General features: G+C 38.9%; 1 protein-coding gene across 8 annotated transcripts in view; it reads right to left on the reverse strand.

Annotated features, from left to right (window-relative positions):
* BCAS3 (BCAS3 microtubule associated cell migration factor) overlaps positions 1–19,479 on the reverse strand; it is a 488,663-nt gene that overhangs the window by 350,222 nt on the left and 118,962 nt on the right. For all 8 annotated transcript variants that reach the window (XM_034752349.1, XM_034752354.1, XM_034752352.1 and 5 more), the window contains exon 13: positions 13,238–13,331. In XM_034752349.1, the coding sequence (XP_034608240.1) occupies positions 13,238–13,331 (94 nt within the window). The remainder of the gene's footprint in view (positions 1–13,237; positions 13,332–19,479) is intronic.

The following is a 19,479-nucleotide window of genomic DNA, read 5'->3' on the forward strand; positions in this document are numbered from 1 at the left end:
CAGCATGTATCCCTACAGTAGATGTACAAAGGCTGGAAGGAAAGACTTCTAGGGAAAAGCATCCCCCAACCTGCCCTTGAGGAGGAGATCATGAAGTGTTTGCAACAATATCCTTTTCAGAGACTGTAGGCCCCAATTACTACTTTAATAAACCTGCGTTTAAGTGTCTCCTGTAAAAAGAATCCAGATATAGGATAATTTCCTCATCTTCCCTGGCTACCCACAGCCACCTGTTGGATTTTTTGTAGTGCAAATGTTAGCAAAGGGGACACCTTTCATTTTTAACCTATTCCTATCTCTAATGCTGCTTATGGATAGGACTGTTTGAAGGCTGCTCATGCCTAGGAATCAGCGCACACACACACATTGCCTTGCATGTTTTCAGCTGCAGGAAACAAATGAAAGCCTCACTGTTCTCCAGTAGATTCCAGTTACACATCCATGGTATTCCCAAGCTTGCCAGCTCAGGAACTGAGGGCAATAGCAAAAATCTTAAACTAGGATGCCCTGTGTGATGTTGCAATAATATTGCAACACAGCAACATACCATGCTTCTATGGCTTAAAAAAAAACTGATTCAGGGCCAGAATATCGCCCAGATGCTGCTTGGATGTTCAAAAGAAAGAAAGAGGGGAGGGAATAAGGAGCTCCCCATCCTTCTCTCTTGGGCAGCAGCCAGGTAGAACTGCAATCCCTGTCCTCTCTGGAGTGTAGGAAATGCTCCATCTGTGCACCATAGGAGAACAGACAGCACAAAAGGGATTGTGGCCAATTCTGTTCCTGGTGTGCAAACTACCACGGCTAGTGAAGAGGAGACAGGACTGGGAGCAGGTTCTATTCCCAGCTTTGCCATTGTGTCTCTGTGTGAACTTGGGGAAGTCACCGAGGCCTAAGCTTCCAAAACTATCCATTAATTTTGAATGCCCACATTGGGATTCCTACTGCAGGGCATGATTTTCATAGAATCATAGAAATATAGGGATGGAAGGGAAGGGACCTCAAGAGTTCATCTAGTCCAGTCCCTCATGCTGAGGCAAGATAAAGTATACCTAAGCCCATCCCTGATAGGTGTTTGTCTAACTTCTTCTTAAAACCTCCAAAGGCAGTGATCGCACATATCACAGAGATAATGAGCACCAGCTGTTCCCACTAAAGACAACTAGAGCTGTAGATGTCTCAGCACCTCCTAAAATCAAGTTGGGCACCTAAAAACCGAGGCACCCAAAATTAGTGGACACTTTTTAAAAAGTACGCTAACTTCTACAGGCCTCAGTAAAGTGGGGATAATGATACATACCTTCCTTTGAAATGGACTTGAGATCTGTGCATGAAGAGTGTTATAATAATTAAGAAAATGTTTAGCTCACAAAGTGTTCCTCTGTGTATAAATTAGAAGGGGCAAATTTGTGTTATTCTGAGGTGTTAGTATAAACAAATTAGGGAAAGCATTAGAGCGTTTTGGGTGGCTAAAATGCCTGATTAATATAATTTGCCCACATAGAAAGGAGCCAGGCCTTGTCCAGCCGTGTGAGCCAGCAATGCTTCTGCAGTGGTGGAAGATTAACCACTCTTAGTGGCAAAAAAGAATACACAAGTCAAAAGATGTTCACCTGCGTTGTTGGTAGCCACAGTGGACAGCTGGCATCCCCTACTATAGTGTCATTAGGAATGTTGCCAGCTTGCTTTAAGGAGGAAAAAAAATTCTCAGGTTTCTGTGATGGTTGTTGAGAGACAAGCGTCCCAGTAACCTGGCACCAACACTGTCTACTGCCTGGAAAAGGGCTACTCCTGAGTTCAATTGGGGGTAGGGGAATTTACTTTATACACTGAAGTTATCCACCCTAAGTCCCATTTACAATCCCGCTTCGTGAGTCTAATTGCCAGAAAGAGCAACTGTATCACAATTTTTATAAACTGCACCCTTTTCCTGCCTGCACCACCCTCAACTCCACCACAACCCTGACTAAGAGAATTTACACCACTGACACACTTACAAATTAATTCCACCAGCAGCCTTCAAATGACTTTTCCACCTCTTTTACCTGGTCAGATTCAGCCTTCCCTTCTGCCAGAATCAGCCAGGGCCCATAACAGCCAGAAACTGCAAGGAGGAGCCAGCATAGCCTGAAAAATGGGCAGTACCACTTTGGCCAGCGTGTCTCCATTGTCTAGGGTGATTCTGTGCACTCCTGCAACAGCCTCCACCAGTGGGGCGCCTAAAGAATCTCCACCACAAACTAAAACTGTGCTTCTCCTATGGGAACCTCAAGGGAGAGCAAGTGGTGTATAATACACCATCTTTTGCCAGTCCAGGGGAAGCTAGCAGCCTACTGCATCTACTGTAAGGGTAGAGGAGAAAAAACCCTTGGACATTTAGGTGTTACATAAATGAACATACAACATTCATTCTTTGAATTTCATGGAATGAAATCAGAGTAGGGACAACAAAATGAACGTAAATTATTTTAAAAATGCTGTTCACAAGTTAGATGCCATTATGCAACTAAAACGTAGTCTACAGACTATATCTGGCTATTGTGCACACATCCTGGGAACACTTGCTAAAAAGCAGGATGAATGCTTCGGATGATCAATAATTATGGCCTAAAGTAAATTTTGGTTTCAGAAAATGAAATATCTAAATTGACTTTAAAATATTTTCCCCCGGATACAAAAAGACAACGCGATTGGCCCTGATCATACATTTTTTTACCTAAAAACTTTAACATTAGGAAAAAAGTCTTGTAAAAGTCTCAGTGAACGAATCTCCAAGTCTAATATTTATTTTGTCAAGGCAGCCAACTAAAACGGAGGCCGGCAAAATTATATTACCATCAAATATTTTATTTCTAGTTAAAGAAGGCTTGGCTTTATCAAAATCTTCATTTACAAATGATATGTGAAGGATCAGAGATTAACATTGCTCAACTGTCATTAGCCCAAGGAGTCCAGTTTAGCTTCCCTAAAGACAGTTGCAATCCAAAATGCTAAAAGACAGCTTTTGGTGTGGGCATTCTACCATAGCACTTGAAGCAAACTCTGAAACAAAGCGAAACATCCATTTTTGTGCTTCAAAATTCTTAAAAATCCTAATTTAAGATTCTAAAATGCACCAATAAAGATTAACAGAAGCCATAATCTGTTTTCACCAGCTGCTGTGTGCAACAGAGAATACAAACATTTTCCTACTGAGAAATGTGTTTCCCCTTTCCAAATGACAATTTTCTAATGAACTCCGTTTCATGTCAGGAGTGCTTTCTACAAAAAAACAGCTATTGCTATGTACACTGTAGTTTCACATTCAAAAACTAAATACACAGAACGGGAGGACAAGTTTATTGGTTATATCCAGGCCTATTAATACCATTTACCTTAGCAAGAAGATGACCAGCTGTTCAAGGTACAAAGGATGATACAACTGCTTCCTGTCACATTTAACAGCCCAGTTTCATTTACAGTATAAATACTGGGCAACAAATGAAAGAACACCCTTCAGCTTATATTATTATTATTTATATAAACACTTAATCGATATGATTTTCAAGCTCCAAATACGATTCTTGTTTTCATCCACTCCAAAAATACTACTAAAAGATTAATTAACATATATGGGTTCCCCATTTGAATTAAAAATTAATATGACCCTTTCAGCAGCACTGTTTATAAAATGTAATTAATAGGATTATTCCTATAAACATATCCATCCATCTACAATAGAGAGGAAAATTAGCTAATTTCGCACAAACTTGGCTGACATAATTTAGAAATCTATTTTATTTATAATTTAGATCTGCTGGGATTGGGATTTCAAAACATTTCTCTTATGTTTGTCTCATGAACTGAACTACATACAGCTTTATAAAACTTGCCAAGCAGTGGATTACAATGTATTTGGCAACTAATACACAGCTTTATCACAAGCAAAAATTCTAAAATTTGCTTTTAATTGTGGTAAGTTGAAGACGATGTACTAAAATAATAAGATGGTCTAATGCTCAAAGCCCATGTACTTTAATATTACTCCTAAAAGCACGTATAACAATTTCTGAATTCTAAATAAACATGCATAATTTACATCCAAGTTGGTTGTAATTATCATAGTTCATAAAAGGCCTTTATACTTAAGAGCTGTCAAAATGAACTGAGGAATTTTGTAGGTTTAACATGCTAAAATCCATAAAGAATCTTCCCTTTGTGGCCCCCTCAAAATTCCTTTAAGCATGCCCAGTTAATTAATGGAACTGAAAAGTACAGATTCCATGATGCTTATCAGTTGCGTGATTTACAGGCATTATACTTTGAAAAGTCTCACCAATCGTGACTCTGTTTAAAGCCTGAAGGGACTACCTCACACCACCCATATCGAGTCTTGTCCAGATCACAGTACTAAGCCATCATGCTCCTTGCCAACATCATAAATACTGCCATTAAAATATTTGTTTTAATTCCGACCTCAGAGTCACAGCTAATAAACAAGAAAGGCAATGAGAAATTGAAAAACAAACTAAATGCAGCTGTTGGACTGGACGTTTCACAACTGTGTTTAACTGCATCCTTTAATTTCACTTCTATGAATAGAAACCATACAGCACAGATTGCATGCCAGCTAGTCAACCAAGCAGTATTTTCTCTCCAGTTCATTTTGCAGTGTTAGTCCGTCATGTGAATTTTACTGTATTTTTAACTTTTCCCTGGAGATTATTCTCTTTCTGGTCTGCAACACAATGTTGAACTATTTGCTGGCTGTTTCTCATTTTACTATGTACTAGCAATGGATGTCATTTGCATAATTTTTCTATGATCTTTCAGTCTTACTCTCATTAAAAGGTGCACACATTTTTTTGCAAACATTCATGTGTAAAACACATCTTGATACATATACTCTGCTGTTTTACAAAGAATGCTTCATAAGATACACAGAATTAGGTATACGTAAGGAGGAAAGTGGCCTGCTTATATTATTTTACAGACTTCCCCAAACTTATTGCAATACATTTTAACAAGTATTATTGTTCTTAATGGGTCTATTATATAACCTATGAAAATAGCTTGCCAGAATGCGCATGTTACTAAAGGGTAAGTAGTTACAGCATTAGGACCCTAAACGATCTTGAAAGAAATCCATTCAGAAATGTTGCACAGAGATGCGGCCGGGGAGTGCGGGGGAACTTAGCCAAGCATTGAAGGTTTGAAGCAGTTTAAAAATCAGATGGTGATAAAGTTAGGAAAAAGCCATAAAACTTGCATTTAGAACCTATTTTAAGAAATTTCCTTGGTGCAAATGACAATATTATTATTTTGAGTAAGATAAAACAATGCAAGTTTTACAGATTTAGAAAACCCATAACAATCATATTTCCCATTTACAGGTCAGAGCACTTCCCAGATTTGGTGGATGAAAGGATGAGGAGTGCCAACCTATAAGCTATATACCAACTTCTTGACGCTGAGTACTGACACAGAGATCACTGCCCTCCAAATTTCAACACTGGTTTTTACTGTATGCTCGTTAAACTTGAAAACCACTTCTCTTTTACACATACTGAAGTCTTAGGTCTGGGCCAGTAGTCTAATCACATGAAAACAGTTGTGGCAGAGTGAATGCTTTAGACCTGAAGTCATATTGCTGGGTGAGGGGGGCATCAGAAGGGGAGTAAAAAGTTTTCAGTCAGATATAGGAATTGCCATAACAGATCAGACTAGCGGTCCACCTATCCCAGTATCCTGTCTCTGACCATGGCAAATAATATGTCTGTATGGCAAGATGGAACAAACAGAATTAGCTTTACTAGGCTATTGCTGACATTAAATTGGGTGACTTTTTTCCTATGTAAATTGTAACAATGTATCTAATAATGCAACTTCATGAATAAGAGGGACATTTGCCTGGCTCCTACAGTCTCCAGTTTAGACAATCTCTAGTTTAGTCTAGTCTAGATTATCATGGAACAATCGATTCTATTTGGCAACATGTAATCCTTTTTCCCCCCCCTCTCCGTTTTAAACGTTACACACAATTACAATTCCTGGCAGACTATCATCAGCACACTAAAATCTTGGAGGCTTTTTTGTAAACATCTTAAATTAAATAACCGCCTATGGTGTATTCCTTCCGTTTGTGACCTCCCAAAATTTAGTCCAGGGCGCCTTGATACAGAGTTTACTTAATGAGCTCTTGTCAATTTACATTATGTAGCAAACATTTTTTCCCATGGTACTGTAATAACCATGACATTTTGTAAACTGTTTGTACCTGTTTAAATATTTCATTATAAAAGATAGTTTAAAGCTTAATCCCTGCTAACAAAAACTTATTGCACAATATCACATTGCATGAAATTCACAGAAGAAAAATCCTGCAGTAAAAAAAGACTTGTGAGAATTTGTATCCTAACTACATAGTTAGTTCCCAAATGCTGCCAACACTGCAATACTGCGTTTACACAACACAACAGAGAAGTAAATCGCTGGCTGTGCACAACCAAAATTTCCACATAAGTATTCATCTCTTTATAGTCTAAGCAAAGAAAGGCCCAAATCATTGGTACAATCACTGATGGAGACTTGTGCGTGATATGAAAGTCTAATTAATGCTGACTCTGATCCTAACCTGATGGCCTAGGGCCATTGTTTATGCACAGAATGGGAGACCACAGACAGATCACCAATTTGTCACAGTCTTCAAAAAAGAAGTCACAGGTAGATGATAAAGGCATCCTAGATTACACTGATGGGACTATGTACACATAAGCGATATTGACTGTACAGCGTCTACAACCTCATAAGGGAGAGGCTCTCTTAAGGAGCGCAAGTATTAGACATATAAAGGGGACTGTTACCTGACATCACCACACAATTTATTCACAGGTTGAAATGTTCCAATAATTAAGTTGCAGCTGGAGGTCTTTAATTCAGACAGAGACTTGAACTGGGGGGGTAAAAAGTATACTCTTCCAAGCTCTTTCCGTAAGAGATGCGCTTGTGCAGATTCTCAAAATATGATCATACGTGAGCTCTCTGGTCTCAACACACATCTCCCTTACTGGTGTCTGAATACATCCATAGGGCTCATTGGTCTTGGTTTGCCCTTGGTGAGCTTTGTCAGTCACGCTGAACTTCTTGAATTTAGCTGTCGTTCAAGGAGGCTTAGATGCCCTGCTGGACTCTGAAGCTTCTTGAGCGTGTCTCCTTGATTGGGTGAGGGCAGGGGAAGTGGCAGTACTCTCCCCAGCCCACTGAATCATGGTACCAAAATGAGCTGTCACTCACAGTGGATTGTGTAGCTCTTCCAAGTAAATTAGCACCCAGTGACATTAGTGGGCACATTAGACCTTATCATTCTGCAAGCCCAAGCAGATATCACTGCTTCATTAGCTTTGTGAACGGAGTATCTCAGCAACTAGAACAGCTAGAAATTTTATTGACTGCAAAAAATCCCCTCCACCCCACCCAAAACGAGGCTTTGATTCTGTGGAGAAGAAGGCAGCAGCATGAAAGAAGTGCCCATACGCCATACTGCTAGGTACCAGCCTAATCTATGCCCTGAACTCAGATCTGTGTATTTTATACTTCCAGACTGCACCTAGTAGGTTATGGTGCTTGGCAATGTAGAATTACTACTTACAACATTTATTGAATTTATTCTAAACCAGATGTCTAAAAGCAGAATGTGAGCTCTTCAAAGCAAGGAGCTTATCTTTATTTCTGTCTCAAAAGCACCCACCAACGTGTTTGGCACTATATAAATAAAATTGGTGATTTTGATAGTAAAATCTAGTAACATTTATTAAAGTAATATCAGTTTTCTATATAAAATGGATATGCAAAATATTCATACAAATTCTACCTACAAAGAGTTAATAATTTTCAATTAGCAAATAAGCCAACAGCATAATGGCTAGGCACCTGCATATGAAACCTGGGGTAAGTTTAACTAGACTCACATCCAAAAACAGTACAAGAGTACTGTATAAGAAATCTGTCTGTTGGCTGTCACAAACAAATGCTGGCACCAATGGTGAAACTAAAGTTGACATCACAAATGGCAAAGAAAACATGTAAGATGGGCTTAAATCTTCTTTGTTTGCATTACAACGCAATGTTCTTTCAGGGGAAAACAACTATAATGATCAGTTCAATTTAATTCAGTATTTGGTGTATATCTGTCTTGATGCCCTTTATTGATTATTCCCAACAATGAAATCACAATTACACAGGTAGGAGATATCCATTCTTTTTACTTTTACTGAACTGCTTCCATACTTCAAAATTAATCTATTTATCTTAAAAAAACACACACAAAGAACTATATGCAATTTAATTTTTTGTTAAATAAAAGAATAGCATTTTCTGAATTAGGCAAAAAATGGTGAAGACACCCTACATTGTCAGAATTTGCAATTTGTGCTCCCACGATTTTTATCAGTCCCTGTTATTAAGGCAGTTTTTAAGCAGGATTAGCTGCCTGTTTTAGAATAAGACATTCACAATACCAACTGCTCCAGCAGCAACCTGTTACTGCCAGGATACCTCAGGGAGATGTGTACTGGGATATTTCAGATTCTGTTAAAAATCTAAGCAGCCCACTCAGCATACTGAGAAGTGCTGATTCAATTGCTTATTATTTTATTATTCAAGCAATTACTTTTTTCAAACTTGGTCATGGACCTAGTCCAAAATAAACACTAATTAAATGCCAAGTTTTCCGTGTCAAAGGTCAGCTGTTTTTGAGTTACCTGCATGAAGAAAGCATGGCAATTTGTACAAATGGGAAAAGATTTATTTTTTCAGCCTGTCTTAAAGAAAGAAAGAAAGAAAGAAAGAAAGAAAGAAAGAAAGAAAGAAAGAAAGAAAGAAAGAAAGAAAGAAAGAAAGAAAGAAAGAAAGAAAGAAAGAAAGAAAGAAAGAAAGAAAGAAAAAGGCAGAATAGATTTGCCTCAGTCTTAAAAAAAATATCGTCAGCAACAGACAAGCTTATGGGGCCTGATCCAAAGCCCAGTGCACTCTAGGGAGTCCGTCCATTGTTTTCAATAGACTTTGGATTGGGCCCAGAATGAGATTTAACACGGCTAGGGAGCTAAAGGTGCAGTACGGTTTTATTTTTAATTAAAGATTCATTCACCCACGAAAGCTTATGCTCCAATACTTCTGTTAGTCTTAAAGGTGCCACAGGACCCTCTGTTGCTTTTTACAGATTCGGACTAACACGGCTACCCCTCTCATTCGTAATCTTTGTTATATAGTGAAGCAAAATTTACGCTATCCCCATCTAACAGCTATTTTTATAGTGTGACATTTCTAAGTGTCGTAGTGTTGTTCTATCACCTTTGATTAAATCATCACAAACTAGTCCTATGTTCAGGACAAAGGAGTGCATTAGAAATATTTCTAGTGGATATCTTGGTCATATCACACATACATTCTATTGACAATCCGGTTCCTTTAATGATTGCTTAAGGGGGCTATGCTGCTTAACTCGATCAGCTTTTGTTGCACAGAAACTGGGTTAATGTAACTTATCAATCTTCCTGTATGTTTTGACTTTTGGCGCATTATTACGTTTATTTATCAGGTACTCCAAAGAGCTGTACAGTAATTCTGTACCTGTGATTCACAGCGCTTAAATTACTTTTGAAAACTGAATACCTGCAAAGTACATTTTCAGGAGTGTGTTGGTACAAAGACACAATGAATATAAATTGCTATTTGTTTGGCCACAAATCTAAATGTAAAAAGGCTCAGTGTCTATCAGTTCCACCGGTTAGTGAAACTTAGCCATTAGATATTCGTATGATGTCTCAGAGTATAATATCATGAGTAATTAATGGATTATATAGTTATATAATAGCCAGCAGAAGAACCTGGGAGCAAAAGCCACTTCTTGTTTTCATTATGCTTTGTAAAAATACCAGTCTGAATGGCAACATGCCACTTATGTAATGATGTAACTTACAGTGCTGACATCAAATATAATCCTATCTGGATATTAAATAGAGAATCCAGCTTACTGGTTTTAAGTGCTAATTTCACTGTGCATGGAGCTGAAGTAATAATGTTCAATCTTTTCTGAACTTCATTGGAAAAACGCAGGCCGTGCAGCATGATTTAATACCTTGCTGTGGGTCATCTATTTCCACAAGAGTTTCATGACACACAGCAAACAGTCAACAATGTGCCCACCGCAACCTTAATGTGAGTGGGTCTTTGTCAGGCTTGTGCACTCTTTGGCAGCCTGGAAACAGAAACCAGATGCAGATATGGTTCACCCTGGGTTTAAAAAAAAAAAAAAAAAGAAAAAGAGGAAGGCATCTGTGGCTATCTTGGAACCCAGCAAGGGTGGGAGGAAGGTAGCCAAGGATTTTGTTGGCTTCTCTTTGTGGTGGATGTCCAATGCAGATACTCTGTCTGGAAGGGATACGATTATCGGATAATATGGATTGGAAAAGAATTTGAAGGAAAACATCCCTTATGGGAGCTGAGTAAGGGGGGCTCCTAAGTCTCATCAGTGAGGAGCCAACACCTCCTCCTTTTCGTAGCCCCCTTTAAAGTTGCTGAGGGGCTTGGGGTTTGGGGCTTCTACATCCGGATCAGCAGGGAGCCGACCTCTTCTTCCCGCCTCTGTATGATCTGTTGCTGGGTACTCCCAGATATTATAAGTGAATAAAGTTGCAACCTAATTAAACCACACCATGGCCTCATGTCTTTCTTCCAGTGTGGACAGAAAAGAATTGTGTTTAGAAAATTATGTTTTCCCCACAAAGTGTCTTGTTCAACTATGGAAACAGGCTGTTGTATCGTAGACAAAAGATTATAAATTCAGTGCATGATCAAAGAGGGAAAAAAGCTGATTATATAAATTCATATCTCCAACTATACTGGTAATACAAAATCTGCTGTTGCATAAATATTTTCCTTTTTTTTCTAATTTACACCATTTCCCTTTTTAAAGGGTATTTAATTAATGTTTATTGCATTCCAAAGAACAATTTATTTCAATTTGTCAGCACCACCTATATTCTAGATATTATTTTTTGTACCAAACACACTAAGACTGAGAACAGTACAGAAATAGCACCATTCCAGAATTTACAGAGTACATTCTCACCTTAATGCACAGAGAGTTACATGATAAAATCCCCGAATTATGAGATAAGAATACAGCTTTTTATGTCAAAAGCACTAATAGTAAGGATGCTTTGAACCGCACACTACTATTAAGGATTTTTGACATAACAGATGGGATGTCAAAATCAGTCTGACTGGTCACCACAAGTGAAGATATACATGACATACATTCAGTTTTAGTTCTTTGAAATGTGACTTCATCCCCAAGATCTTCAGGGCATTTACAACGTTTTAGAACTCATTAATTTAGGCAAGCGGAAGATGTTGATTCCCTAGCCCTTTTACTGACCACTGTGTAGTCAATCAAAAAGTTATTTCTCTGTCTTAAGAAGACTAACAAACATATTACTTGTCAACTGGACAAGATTCACTAACAGGATGCATCTCACCTGCCCACAACCATTCTTCATCTGCAAAGAGGAAGGAGGGGAAAAGGTGCTTTCTTTGAGGTTTTTAAAATATTTTCAGATCACAGCTCACAGCACTCCAAAGAAAGGGAAGGGCAGAATCTTGAGTTACATATCAACAAAACATCTACTGTCACCACGAGTTTCCTTAAAGATATTTGTTTAATTGAAATTACCCATTTTATTCTCAAATCTAGGATGAAGAAATATTTTAGGAAAGTTATGGTCCCTAACTTCTGGAAGGAAAGTGCATTAGTAAACCTAATTAATTACCCTAACTTCCCTTAGTATTTCAGCTATATCTATATTAGTCATACTGTTCCTTCATGCATTATAGCTGTTTGAGGCTGAAAATGCCAGAAAAGACAAATTAACTGCCGTCTCTGTCAACTGATATTCAACACTCAACTAAATGAGTTCAGATACCAATGTTTACAAAGTCATCATGTGCATGTACCACACTGGACTACTAAAAGACTGATGTAATTTTTAATTCCCTGAAAGAAACATAATACACATTGTGACATTCCCCTCTGGTGTTATCTGGACCGGTGATCTGCTAAGGCCACTCCAATCCTTGACTCAGGGAGACAGTCTTTCCCTGCTCTGCTGTGAGAACCCTCACTCCTGAACTGTTCACGCACAGTCTCTGGCATGTAAGCTGCTCCCAGCTACTTGCAACCGAATGACACTAGCCAGTATCTCCGGTCCCAGACACAACCCTAGGAACCTCCATCTTGCAGTGTCCAGTTATACCTGCTGGATGCTGCAAGCTTATATGACTTTGTCAATTTAACAAAGTAATTGATATGTTCCATGCTTATTATCCCAAGGGGAGCATCTAACACACCAAACCAAATGCACTGTTTCAGGTAGAATAAACAAACAGATTTATTAACTATAAAGATAGATTTTAAGTGATTATAAGTCAAAACATAACACGTCGGATTTGATCAAATGAAATAAAAGCAAAACGCATTCTAAGCTGATTTTAACACTTTCAGTGCCCTTACAAACTTAGATGCTTCTCACCGCAGGCTGGCTGGTTGCTTTTTAGCCAAGCTCTCCCCTTTGATCAGCGCTTCAGTTGCTTGGTGTAGTGGTGTCTGTTGATGTAGGTGGAAGAGAGAGGAAGAGCATGGCAAATGTCTCTCCCGTTTATTATGTCCTTTCTTCCCTTTTGGCTTTGCCTCCCCCCCCCCCTTCAGAGTCAGGTGAGCATTACCTCATCGCAGTTCCAAACTGACCAAAGGGAGGGGGGGTAACTCAGTCAAGAGTCTAACAGATTCTTTTGTTGCTGCCTAGGCCAGCGCCCTTTGTTCCTGTGAGGCTAGGCTGGGTTTGTTCCACCCACACCCTGATGAGGTGTGAATTGCCCCTCTGCTCCTGGAGAGTCTTCGTCTGGGCTTGCTTTAAGCCACGAGGATATATTTTCAGCCTCATAACTATATACATGAATTTATAACCTATAACATTACTGTAACCATTACTGTGAAATTACTATAACGACCATGCTCAGTACATCCTGAGACTTCTGAAGACACCCAACATGACAAACTTTGCATTGGATACCTCGCAATCATTTTATAAGGATGAACATGGGGGTGTAGGGTGTTCCCCTGAGGTACAGAGTATCACTCACGAACCACATTTTTTACTCTTCACATACAATATGATACAACATTTACGATGGCAAAGGAACTTACCACTGGGGTTAAAAGCCATGCAGCAAATAGGCTTTTCATGTGCAGGGAAGTGGGCCACAATACCGTTGCTATCAGAATCCTCGCTAACAATCACCTGCATAATATTAATGGAGACAAAGGAAGGTTAGGTGTTGCTGTATGGTACAATCTTTATGCAGTAAAAGTTGCACAGTCATTCAACACCCACTCATTTCTGCACTTCTCTGCAGAATTTTGACGATTCTGTAAATGACTACCTGAAGAGTAGAAATCCTACAGGTCTCTTCATAAGCAGTGGAAATTCATGCCGGGATTACTAACACTTGAATATTCATTTTACAAAAGATACATACTAGCATGAATTAGAAATATTAATACATGTAAAACTATTGGAAACATCCAGACACAATTGCACAATTTTCTGCACTATTTTGTAGATGACATAGAGTGATTTTTAAAGCATACAGCTCCCATACTGCAGACTAGAAAAACCTGGACATACTACACGAAGCACGGGGAGTCCCTTTTACTTATTGCTTCCAGATATAACTAACCCTACTGCTGCTCCGCTGCATGAAGTGTTGGTGGCTGCAGAGGAGGTTTGTGTGAGACTCTGTACCCTGGGTATTATGAAGCTAGGCTCCATGTCTAGATTGCTGCAGGATGAGGCAGAGTTGTTGCCAGTAATTCTATGATTAGGAGGATCCAGTGGCGGCAACTTTCTACTTCAGAATAGAATCTCCTGTTCCATCCTGGGGACTCAAGCCGCAGTGTAGAGAAGCTGTGGAATTACCTCACTTTTCTTCAGGTTGGTAGGTGGACGTTGTCCTGCACAAAGCCAATTTGTTTGAGCTAGTCCAAGAGGGATTGATGAGGGACAGTTTCAGCCAAAAAGCACACATAATTCCTTAAGTGTAAACGACAAATAATTTTTCTAGCAAGACGATAAAAAAAAAAATGACAGAAAAAGAACTGGTAGCACAAATGGAACCTACAAAGTGGAAGGTGTCACTTAATCATGACACAGGGAAACCTGTTCCTTTGTAATATTTAAAATATACATAGCAGAACTGTCTGCAAGTAGGAAAAAAGACTGCTTATACAAAGGGAAAAAATAAAGATTGAACACTTCTGTTAGGTCATCTAATCCATCTTCCTGTTAGTGCAGGACACTTCACTACAGTATGTTCCCATCAGGGGCGGCTCCAGGCACCAGCGCACCAAGCACGTGCCTGGGGAGGCAAGCCGTGGAGGGCAGCGTGCCGGCTGCCGTGAGGGCGGCAGTCAGGCAGCCTTCGGCGGCGTGCCTGCAGGAGGTCCGCTGGTAACGCGGATTCGGTGGCAATTCGGTGGCAGGTACGCCGAAGGCGCGGGACCGTCGGAGCTCCCGCAGGCATGCTGCCAAATCCACGTTACCAGTGGACCTCCTGCAAGCATGCCGCGGAAGGCTGCCTGACAGCCGTGCTTGGGGCAGCAAAATACATAGAGCCCCCCTGGTTCCCATTGTTTTATTATAATCTTGTTTACCTGAAACCAGTTTAAAATATCAAAGTAGAGAGTAGAGTATCTACTTTGGCCCATGATCCTTGGTTTTCAATGTTCTGTTCTCCCCATCTATAAGCATTGTGGTTTGTATCCTTCCCTTGAATGACAAGGAATTAATGTGGTCCAGACACCCTAGCACACAGAAGGGGAGGGTTGAGTGTGTATATTGAAACAACTCCCTTATAAATTTAGTTATTGACAATCGTTAAGCACTGGAATAGGCTTCCAGGGGAGACTGTGGAATCCCCTTCACTGGAGGTTTTTAAGAACAGGTTAGATCAACACCTCTCGGGAATGTTCCTGCCTCAGTGCAGGGGGTTGGACCAGAAAACTTCTCAATATCACTTCCTGGCCTACATTTCTAAGATTCTAAGTAACCTGATTTTTTCTCCTTGTGATGGATTTTAAATCGCAGTACTAACAAAACAAAACAAACAAACCACAGGAATACTTAGGTTAAAGTAGGTTTTGGACTAAAACCCTGCTAAGTCAAATATCCATCTACCATCAACATTAGTCAACTGCCTTTAAAAGAAGTACATTGAGAGAACACCAGGTGCTACACATTCGATCTCCTGAATGGAGATATGCTTATGTGTTGGCATGAACCATATGTGGAATCATATCTTTGGTTAGGATTGCCTTTAGCCTGGACTGTGATAGAGAAAACTTGTAACCTAATTATTATGTTGCGAAATAATAGATTCAAGGGCCAAATGCTGCCTCAGATAAGAACTGCACAAATGTCTGAGGCTGAAACCGTCCCGCCAAAGTTTATCAAGATCTGACTACATGAAAATGTGTTCTTGAGCATCAGAAAATGGAATTAAAACACTGCATGGATTCATTATCAGATGCAAGAAGAATAGGTGGAGAGGTACTTTATTATTCAGTTAAAATGATGATCATGTTAAAGATAGAAAACTCAAAACAAAGCAAAATAATCCCAGAAAATTATTAATGAAAAACATTTGACAATTTATTAACAATGTAACCCATATCAAGTGAATGGCGTCTACAGTAAATAAGCAAGGGTCCAGTTTTCTTAATAACGTAGTGTAAAATTATTTCTTCCAAGTTTCTAATAATTTGTCTGTTGTGTTCCAAAATACTTCTGAGGGCATTTAAAACTTCCTTTTCTTAACAGTCATTGGATAATTTGAAAACATTTATTTCTATGCTTCAAATGAGAAATCATGTTAAAATGTTTAAAGAAGTCACATAGAGATGAGGCGGCCTGCGCCCAACTTATTTTAAACGTTCAAACTACTTGGCACTGTCACATACGGACAATTATGGTTTTGCTTTCCGTTGTCAGCATTCCGTACTGATTCCAGAACCACTAAGAAAAGGGTCTGGAGATCTTCCTAAGAGCATTTCAAAGAAACAGTGTTCCTTTTCTCAGCCTATATAAGCTGCACTGAATAACTCCTATACATCATCTTTTCACAGCTTCCACTCTTATGTAACTTTTATGTAGTCTTACCCTAGGCCTTCTCATCATAATTAAAGGTAACAGTTGCCCCCTAAACTAGTATCACACATGAAACAGCAGATTTTTAAATCCAGTCATGTTACATCAAGTTTTTGTGAACCTGAAATTTGTAGATATCAGTATTTATCTAAAGCACAGTTAAAACAAGTTAATATATATTATCTGATTTGTTGCATATGAACATTTTTATACAGACAGCAAACATGATTAATTCATTGTGGGTTTCTTTTAAGCAATGAAAGTTGCATCAAGATGATTATCTCTACACAAAAATCTCTGTACAACGGTCAAAGAACAGTCTGGCTGTTAGGAAAACGCAATCACTTTTAGTCTGAAAGTATAATGACAAATAGGGATTCCACAGGATCATTAGGCATTGTGAAATGCTTTAGACACCCTAATTTGAGTACAGCATAAAGCCAAAAATTTATCATTCATAGGTTAAGCTAATGGTGTTCAAATTTTAAAATGGCTTTTCAGCTACTTCTTGAAATGCTCTTCCTGGAAGGGTGTAATTTGTGAATGATTTAAAATCAGTTTTCTAATAATCTCCGGTTCTTCATGCAAAGCTGACTTACAAACATAACTAATGAACTACCTTTTAATCTTTTCACTTGGATTTACTATTCCACAGTTTGTGATTTTTTTAAAGGATTAAGAACAAATTGATTTCTATTGTCCCCTTTCTACATTCAGAAATGCGTAACTGACCTTGAAAACTGTGCAACCCCAAAATGATAGAGTCTCCGACTCTTTGGAAAGCTGTCTTATTCAAATGGAAATGTCAGTGTCTCGTGTTTAGCTAAACAGAAAGTAAGAACTCAAATCTTTGTGACTCAAAAATACAGAAGTTAACAGGAGGTGGAGAGCTCCTCCTACAATTGATCCTCCTATTCTCATGGCTCTCAGCCCCACATTGTCTTTCCATCTAATACTTCTCACTCCCTACCATGGCAGCCACTAAGAAAATGGGGTTAGTGACCTCCCATACCTGCCTATGTGGGGAAATATGAGTCTGAAGACACATCCCTCATGTTTTTAAATTCAACATAAAAAAGGAAATTACACTGGAATACAGGAGGGAGGTTAGTCGGGGCCTGCAATGGACAATTCATCATTTACTTATATTTATAAATCTTCTGGCTGTACCTGAAACTTTTACTGTTTTTCCCCTTCTCGCATGGCTGATTGGTCAGTTGCTGTGGTAAGATAGGGGGAGGCCTTTTTCACATCTCTATATCGTCTCTACCATCTCTACACTACAATGGAAGGAAGAGGCAAAGGCTTCTCCCTGGCTGACCTGATGATCAGTCTTGTCAACCAGAGAAGAGCCCAGCAACGAACGCTAGGCTATGGTCCTTTCAAAGCTCTCCCAAAAGGAAAATATGAAGGCCTAGTCTTCCTGCAGATTTTGTACCCCGTGTAACTTTTACAGTTAGATGCAATTTTTTTTACTGATCTATTACCCCTAGTGTGGACACAACATTACTAGTATAAAGATGTCTTTAACTATACCCCTGTAACTGTACAAGAGGGACAATTTTCATTTATAGGACAAGGCTGAAGGCTGAAGCGCTGAGGCAATGAAGAAGGTATTCAGACCAAAGGGGATTCTTCTAGATGGACTTCACAGAAGATGGGATGGGGACTCTTTACCCTGATGCTGAAATGAAAGAAGTTTTCTGCAAGGATATTGGAGGGGCTGGAGTGGGTTGAGGATTACCCATGGGTGACTGGGAGGCACGTTAAATCAACATTGACATTGTAAAGCCGGTCCCTTTCCACCAGTTCATACTACGTGCAACCAAGAAGGGCGGAAGTGGGAATTCTTTCTTGGGAAAGAATGGCACAAATTGCCTAACGAGGGGTTCAGCTGCTGCCAGAGTGGGGAAGCCCCCAACCCCAAATTTTCATGCTGGGACTTTTTCAAACTCCATGGCAGTGATTTAAACACACTCCTTTTGGTGCTAAGATTAAAAGACCATGACAAAGTCACTTATAGTAATAGGTTCATAAATCCAGCCACTGTCCTCACAAATGCATGGTAACTCAGTATAACAAGGTTACTCAAGTATCTTCTTCACATATTTCCCTATCATCAGAAATTAAGAATTCCACAAAAATAACATTAGGCCTTTTCTGTGGAGACCCTGAAAATCACCACTTATCTTATCTGAGATGCCTAACCAGCGCCTCAGCCAGATAGCTGCAATATGATGTTCTGAAGAAGCAGCTCTACCCAGTGCTTAATTAAACATGATGAGTCACTGCTGTAGCTCTATCAAGCTAACGACATTGAAGTTCAACAAAACACTAAGTGATAAAAGATTAATAAAGTAGTCTTTATCTTCTTTATACAGAAAAACAGACAAAAAACCAACAGGATCATTACACATGCTATTAGAATACAGTGTTTGCTTTGAGGGCAAGAGATAGACTAGGAAAAAAAGGATTTAATTTAAACTGTGTTTTACTTCATTTTTAGTATATTCCATGTTGTTGAACAGAAGCCATTGATAATTGTGACTTCAATTATTTTAATCTTTAAAGGCAAATTACACGACTTACTCCAGTGGAGACATGCTTTTAAACAAAATATGAAGGTAACACAAATAAAAATGGACACAAATTGAATCAAGTTGGTCTTATTCTTAATACAATTAAGAAAGAATGATTTCCATCATCATAAAAATCAAACTAAGCAATTTAGCAACAGAAATATGAAGAATAAAATATTCTATAGCTATTGCACATACAAAAATATCTTCATTAAAGACTCAGTGGATTTAAATAGCTAAAGTCAGTGCATTGTCAGCTTCAGGTCCTAAGATGTATGTGCAAAAAAAACCCAAAACCATTATAGCGAAGGTCAAACATCAGTGGAAAAGGGCTAAAAGTGATAAATCTGTGGCATTAACTACTGCACTCCTTTTAATAGAATCCAGCATAAACTCAAAACAGCCTTGGGCTCAGCCTGAACCATTTATCTGAGACAAAAATGTCTTCTTGACAAAAAGCAGATCCCCTTTAATAAAAGTAAGGCAGACAGTATTATGCTCTGAGGGAATCCTGTTGCTATATTTTATTTTTATTTACATTATGATATATCTATATCTATATCTATCTAATACATGTAGATATAAAAAGTGAAGTATATGATGAGTGTTGGAATATTGAATTAACTTTTCTGAAAATCGTACTTTGTTGTAAGTAAAAGTACTGG

The sequence above is a fragment of the Trachemys scripta genome, chromosome 18, assembly GCF_013100865.1.
Source record: "Trachemys scripta elegans isolate TJP31775 chromosome 18, CAS_Tse_1.0, whole genome shotgun sequence".
In the NCBI taxonomy this organism is placed as follows: domain Eukaryota; kingdom Metazoa; phylum Chordata; order Testudines; family Emydidae; genus Trachemys; species Trachemys scripta.